Raw genomic sequence first — 6,975 nt, forward strand, 5'->3', positions numbered from 1 at the left:
GACGGGTCAAGCGTAGGGCCGGTGCTACCCCACTCCAGGGGGGATTTCTCCACTGGCCCGGCTCCCCAGGAGCGCAGCAAGGCGCACTGAGGTGCCCAGGCCTCTACGGGTGTGCGTGACGCGCCCGGCGCCCTTGGGCGACGCCCAAGCCTTCAGGTCCGGCTGCTTCGAGCTTGTGCTCCACCAAACTCTCTCCCTGTTATCGCCGACAGGTGCACCTTTGGCCTCGCCCAGGACTGGGAGGAAACGGAGGGGAAGACAGAGGGCAAGAGGGCAGGGGAGAAAGGTCGGACCCCGCCTGGATTCATACTAAGGCGGGCCCAGGAAGGCATCCCTTCTGCTTAACCTGGCTCACAGCCGGCCTCCTCCTCCCCTTCTCCGGGACCCCGCCCACCCATCCTTCCGCCTGGGCATTTCAGGCGGCTCCCAACCAAACACTTAATTTGCATGGACACACCCAACCGTTGGCCCCAGTGTCTTCATCAACATAACTCTTCTCGCTCACCACAGTTAGAATTTACAGAGCCCTGTACCAAAATAGGTCCTTTATTCAAAGTCTATGGATGGTCTTTCGGCTACTTTTGTTGGTCTCTCACATTTCACTTAGGGCAGCAGTCCAGGACCACCCCAAGAGGGGCTCAAAAACTCCTGACATCAGAGATGCCCGTATCAAGGTCTATGATGAGGGGGGCCGATTTCTCTTGCCCTTTGGCTTCCACCATCTGGACCCCAGAATCAGGTCCAATAATAGCATCAGATGCTTTCTGTCCGACCTCCAGCCTCTGAGAAATGACCAGAGACCGAGCTGCCCTTAAAAAAGTGGAAGGCCAAGGTAGAGGGCGGCACAGCGTCGCGTGTCCATTCCACTGTAGGAGGATCCAATGGACCTTGGGGGTCCCGAGTCAGAGAGCAGAGATGAGCGACCGCAGGGAACTCTGGCTGGAGGTGCTCAGGGGGCGGTAACTCGAGGCTAGACCCTCAGCCTGGGGGCCCGCGGGGGGACAGGGCAGGGCCACCCCTCGAGGACGGCGGTACCACACGGCCCAGCTTCTCCCCGAGCCCCGGGAAGGCCCCAACGCTGGAGGACCTTTCCCCGGAGCCAGCAGACAGCTCCTAGACAGAGAATAGACCTCAGCTGAATACCCAACCAATCTCACCTCCAGCATCCTGCTTCACCTGCGATCCCACGCGCGATTTTCTGTGTGGACCCAAGGCCAGTCCCTCAAGAACCCATGAATTCCTCCCAGCTCCGTTCCCTTCCTGGGTCCCCAGCTTCCCACCAGGGCACCGCGCCCCAGCGCGCGCACCGTCGGCGCAGCACGCGCAGCAGTGACAGCAGCAGCAGCAGCAGCAGCAGCAGCACTGAGACGGCGGTCACCATTGAGAAGACCCGAGCTGCGGGAACATAGGTGCGGTGAGGACAGGGCTCAGAAGGGTATGCTCCCCAAATTTCCTCTCGCCTCGAACGCCCGCCTCACCCCCCATCGTAGCCTCCGGAGCCCCAGGCCGGGGGCTGCAGCTCACGTTGGTCCCGTCGGGGAGCGCTGCAGGGGTCTGGGCCGAGCCTTTGGGTGGCGCCCGGTCCTCGGCGGCGTCCTGCAGCCCTGCGGAGAGGGGTGTGAGGCAGGGTGGCGGGGGGAGCAGGCCTGAGGGGGGGACCCGGCCGGGACTCACCGCGGTAGGTGAGCGCAAAGCCCTGCGCGTGGCCGCGCGCGTCGCTGCGGAAGGTGAGCAGCAGCGCGGCGGCGCGCAGGCGCAGTGGCCCGGGCGGCGGTGGGAGGGCGCCGTCGAAGACGCGGAGCAGGCTGCCGGAGGCCGCGTCGCGCAGCTCCAGCCGGTCGCGAGGGTCAGCCAGCTCGAAGAGGCGGAAGGTGAGCTCCAGCGCCGCGCCCGGCGGGCCAAGAGCCCAACTGCAGTTCCGGTCCGGCCCATACTCGTCCGGAAAGTCCGGGGAGTAGATGACGCCCTGAGGTGCAGTCCAGTTCCCCTGGCAGGAGCCCACTGACACTGTGGGCCAGGCCGGCGGTCAGAACCCAGAAACCCGCGGGCTTCACCTTCACAAGACGGGGCTCCGTTCCGCTGACGTTCCGCTGCTTCCCAAGCAGCCCCCGCCGCTAGGCCGGTCCACTCGCATCCTCCGGCCCCTTCCATAGGTTTACATTGATCCCCTCCTCAAATCCCGCTCTCAACCCCAGACCCCGCCCTTGGCCCGGACATTCAGCCCAGTCCTCTCATCGGACCCTTCACTCAACCCAGTCCTCTTCTCAGGCCCCGCCCCCAGTTTACGGCCTCTCCTTCCTGCGTTTCGCCCCCTAATGGGACTTCGCACTCCGCGTCCCACCCAGACTCCTCCTTTCACCCAGGACCCTCATCCCTGTCCGCTCCTCACCTTCGTAGATGCCCAGGCGCCCATCGCCTCCGCACAGCTGGCCCGGATGGCCGAAGCAGATCTGGTCACAGTCTGTGGCCGGGGCCGGGCGTCCCCGGGCCAGGTCGCTTTCAGAGCCACAGAAGCAGGCGTAGCCAGCCTCCACGCCCGCCAGCTGGGAGCATAGACTGGGTGACTCCAAGGGCAGGGTCTGGGGTAGGGGTAAGTTAGTGGGAGCCAGGGGTCGGGCTTGGAAGTGGGAATTGGGCTGGAGGTTCAGAAATCAGTGTCAAGGTTTGGCGTCAGAGTTGGAAGTTGATTTGGGTCCTGAAGTCAAGGTCAGGGGGTCACTGGTCTGGGCCGGTGGGCAGTACCTGGTAGCCCTTCATGCGGCAGAAGCGAAGGCACACCTGGACCGTGAGCTTCGTTGAGGTCCCACTGGGGCCGCTGAGAGCCGGGGGTGCTCCCGAGTCCACAAAGCAGCCCAAGTAACCTGGCACTGAAGGGTCAGGGGAGTCAAGCTCTGTCTCTTGCTTCCAAAAGTGAACTCCACTCAGGCAGTCCAGGGCTCCCACCCCTGTCCAGCTTGGCCTACTCACTGTGACATGTGGGGATGTCACAGTAGCGCCAGTAGATGCCCTCCTCTGTCTCGGCCACATAACACCATGGCTGCACATCACCATCTGGATTCCTGAAGATGGGGAGAAGTGGTCGGGATCCTACCACCCCAAGGGCCGTAAATCCCAGGCCCCAACCCAGGGCCTATTCACAAAATGGTCAGCGTGTGTAATAGAGCTCCTCTCTGTTCTGCGTGTGGACTTCCAAGTAGACGTGGGAAGTTATTAAAGGGTCCTAATGGTCTTCAGCTGTTGCTAGGACGTGACCTCACATATGAGGACTTTGAGGCTATCTGTAGTGTTCGCCCCCAACTCCGCCATGGGCCTCTGCCAAGTGCCTGGCTTCAGAACCCTGCTTTAAAGCAGAAGTGGTGACTCCTGTCAGCCTAGAAGTGTTGTCCCGCTCAGCTCACTCCCTGCTGCTCCAGACTGCAGTTGTGGCTCTGAACCCCCAATCCCACCATCACTGCTAGTGGATGCCCCTCAAAGAAGTTGTATGGCAGGAGCCCGGCCCCTCACTCCTGGCCTGGCCCGCACTGGCCCCTTGAGTGCCCAGGCCTCATCTGAGGCTCTGCAGGAGTTGATCACCTAAGCCCGGACACACGTCAGAAAATGTTCTGAGCGCCCAGCCCTGCTCACAGCGCAGGCTGGACCCTTCAGCTCTGCCCCCAGACCCTCCGGGTGGACCCGATACCTGCCCAGCGGCAGACCTACGCCGGCAATAGTGCACCCAGCCCCTAGCCCAGCACAGGCCCCGCCCCAAAAGGTCCCTCCTCAAGCAGACCACGCCCGTGGCCCTCACCTGCAGAAGTTGTGCGCACCCAGCCCCCAGCGGCCCTGGGGGTCGCTGGCGCTGCTGTAGCTATGCTGCTGCGTCTGGTCCCAGAAGAGGCATGGGCGGCCGGCCTCGCGCGGGCCGGTGTGGTTTTGGCGGCCGCGGTAGTCGGCGCCATTCACCTGGAAGCACTCGGACAGGCCTGCACGGCGACGGCGGGGTCTGGGAAAGTCCGGAGCCTCGCCCGACATCATCACCCCCTGACGCCAACTCCCGCCCGGCTCCCAGCCAGAGCCCCTGGCGCTGCTCAGCTGCTCCTGCCACTTGCTCTGCCCCCTCCCCAGGCTCAGGGTCCTAGGCGCGGAGACGGAGGAGGGAGTGGTAGCCAAGGCCCCGTTGCCCGGCCAAGACTCACCTGGGTTATGCAGGCTCCCGGCAGAAGCCCCGCGCAGCATCGGGAGGACGTGGAGGAGAAGGAGGAGACCCTGCAAGGCCCGTGTCTCCATCGCCCCCAACTAGCAGAGGTCGCTGTGGCCCGAATACGACCAGTGCTGCCCCCGGGGTCGCTCCGGGGTCTCCCAGGAGACCCGGGGGGCGTTTTCCACTGACAGTGCCGCTTCGTCCCACTCTGGGCAACGCCCTCCGTCTGGGGCGGGGAAATAGCTCCCGGGGGTATTTGCCTCCCAGGAGTTCTGCCCCTGGAGGCGTCTCTTTCCTCCTGCCTCTAACTGGGCGCTGGGGGGTGTGTCTCCGGCCAGGGGCGGTCTCCGTCTCTGCCTCTCTGTACTCCGGGTCTTGCCTTGACCTCCACACCCACGGCCTCCCGCTGCGCCTTGCTCTCCGAATCTCCCTAGCCCAGGTCTCTAAGGCGCTGGCTCCTACCCCCTTCGCGTCCCTCTGCGGGTCCCTCCCCCCTGGGTCCCTCCCTCTCCCCCCAGGCCGGGAAGCCCCGCCCGAGACTGAAGCGGAGGCAGCAGGTCCAGACGCCTTCCACGCCTGCCCCGGGACCCTCGGCGTCCCGGCGCTCGCCTCTTCGCTGCTCCCCCTCTCAGGGCCGGTGCAGGTTCTAGGGGGAGTGTGTCGAGGAGGACCCTACCGGGGGAGATACAGGACTCTTTCCCGAGGTCACATGTCCCCGGGACACCCCTTCACGGGCACAACTGAATGAAATGTACGCACGCACTCGCTCTCAGTCGGCCACTCGTAGTCATAGGCTCACACGCCCACCCTCTTTCGGATCCTCACGCCTTTCCACAGGTCCCGACGCCTCTGGCCTGACGGAGGAAGTGCCACTCCCTCATCCCCGCACCCTCCAAAGAGGCGGGAATGGTGGACGCTCAGTCCCCGACAGGCACTGGCAGCTGGTGTCTGGGGAGGAAGGCAGCTGCACCCTTAGTCTCAGCCTGTCCCCTTCTCTCCTCCCCCTTTTCTCCCTGGGACCCCCCACCCCCTAGCCCAGGCTCGCCGGAGCCATCGCCACGCGGTGGAATTCCCCCAGCGGTGCCCCCCCACACACACCTGGTGGGGGAGGGGGAGGGGAGCAGGCCCAGGCAGGCGTGGGGGGAAATTCCCCACCCCCTCCCCCTGGGCCCGAGTCTTCTGATCTCCCAGCGCCGCCCGCCCGCTGCCCTCAGGGCTTGGGGGGAGGCCAGCGCAGGTGCGTGGGAGGGCGGGGGCGGGGGCCTGAGGAGGAGATGGGTGGTGGCTGGGGGCCCAGAGCGGCCCCGCCCCGCCCAGATCCCTTGCCCCTTAGTCCAGCCTTCCCACCCCTCACCAAACCCACATCAGGCTGTCCACCCTAGGAGGACAGGTTCCGGCCTTGTCAGTAACACCCCTGCCCCCAACATGGGGGATGCAGGAAGGATTCTAGAAAGGCCGCTGATGGTGATGAGACCAGTGGAGACCTCACAGTTAGTGCCTCACACACAGGCTCTTGGGTCTGGGAGCAGGTGGTGTCCAGGGAAGCATTAGAAGGAGATGGGCTTACTGAGACTAGAGGCTGGTGCCTGAGTTGCCTCCTGGCGCTGGGGGAAGCTCAGGCTGACCAGGGCTCACCTCCCAGTTGCCTGGTCCCACAGAGCACTTGACTGGAGTTTCATCTGGTATCTGGTGACTGGGTAGCCACCCTTCTCCTTCCCACCCAACAGTGCCATGGCTTGAGAGGCTCAGTGGCATCGTCCTAGCCTCTCCCCCATGGACAGCACCCTAGGGCTGCAGGCGTAGGCCATGGTCTGGGCAATGCGGGTACACAGGGAGCCTTGCCTCCCATGGTCACAGACTGCCAAGGAAAGGTGAAGTGAGGGACAGGGACAACTAGGACCCTGTGTGCAGAATGGGGATCAGTGGGGGGGAGTGGAGGAGGAACTCGCCCCTTCCCTGATGGGAGGGTGGACCAAAAAGCACTGTCCATTTGGACCCCTCACATCCCACTGCCAGTCTCCTGCAAGGGGGGTGTCAGATGACAGGGAGGGGGTTCTCAGTTCCAGAACTGGGGCTGAGATGAGGGGCAGTGTCCTCACTGCAAGCTCTAGTCCCGGGTGACTCACAGGACCTCCAACTAAGAAGGCCTGGGCCGTCATTCCCTGCTGAGGGAACCCACAGACTAGGGGCTTAAACAGAAATTTATTGTCTCAGTCTGGAGGCTATAAGTCCAAGTTCGAGATGCCACCAGAGTTGGTTCCTTCTGAGAGTTCTGGGGGAGAATCTGTTCGATGCCTCTTGATGAGCTTTGGCAGTTTGCTGGCTATCATTGGCTTTCCTTGCTTGTAGAAGCATCACCCTGACCTTCATCTTCATCTTCACATGGCATTCTCCCTGTGTGTGTGTGTCTGTGTCCAAATTTCCCCTTTCTAGAAGGATGCTACTCATTGGATTAGGCCTCATCCTATTCCAGTATGCCTTCATCTTAACTAATTATATCTGTGATGACCTATTGGGTGAGTTAGATGTGTGCATTACATCTCAGTAAAGCTTATACTAAAAAAGAAAGAACTAGGCAGGGTGGTACTGGTGGGCTGACTACTGATGTAATGTATAGGGACAGGCAGAGTAGTGTTGAGGACGTCTCTGGGTTTCTCCTTGTGGTAGGACCATCAGAAGAAGAGGACAACAGGTAGACACTCCCTTTTGCTGCCTACACAGGGCCAGGGGTCTGGAGGCAGCTGGACACACAGGTTTGGTTGCAGAAGGGAGGGCCAGCCTGGTGCTGCAGACTT

At 62.7% G+C, this 6,975-nt stretch overlaps 1 protein-coding gene across 1 annotated transcript; it reads right to left on the reverse strand.

The window, feature by feature from the left end:
* Positions 1 to 550: 550 nt before the first annotated feature.
* On the reverse strand, positions 551 to 5,176 carry KREMEN2 (kringle containing transmembrane protein 2). Its single transcript, XM_019719585.2, has 9 exons — positions 4,176 to 5,176; positions 3,788 to 3,962; positions 2,968 to 3,059; positions 2,743 to 2,867; positions 2,390 to 2,543; positions 1,675 to 2,007; positions 1,479 to 1,604; positions 1,308 to 1,395; positions 551 to 1,113 (listed from the first exon to the last, which is right to left on the reverse strand). Exons 1-9 carry the CDS (start codon positions 4,264 to 4,266, stop codon positions 903 to 905), a joined length of 1,395 nt encoding a protein of 464 aa, XP_019575144.2. The 5' UTR covers positions 4,267 to 5,176; the 3' UTR covers positions 551 to 902.
* Between the last annotated feature and the right edge of the window lie 1,799 nt (positions 5,177 to 6,975).

This window comes from Rhinolophus sinicus, linkage group LG18 (assembly GCF_036562045.2).
Source record: "Rhinolophus sinicus isolate RSC01 linkage group LG18, ASM3656204v1, whole genome shotgun sequence".
Taxonomy (NCBI): Eukaryota; Metazoa; Chordata; class Mammalia; order Chiroptera; family Rhinolophidae; genus Rhinolophus; species Rhinolophus sinicus.

Coding starts and splice junctions, on each gene's coding strand:
- KREMEN2 (XM_019719585.2), bottom strand. CDS start 4,266: ATGGAGACACGGGCCTTGCAGGGTCTCCTCCTTCTCCTCCACGTCCTC. Junction 3,963..4,175: donor CGGGAGCCTGCATAACCCAG/GTGAGTCTTGGC, acceptor GTCGCCGTGCAG/GCCTGTCCGAGTGCTTCCAG. Junction 2,544..2,742: donor GCCGCATGAAGGGCTACCAG/GTACTGCCCACC, acceptor CTATGCTCCCAG/CTGGCGGGCGTGGAGGCTGG.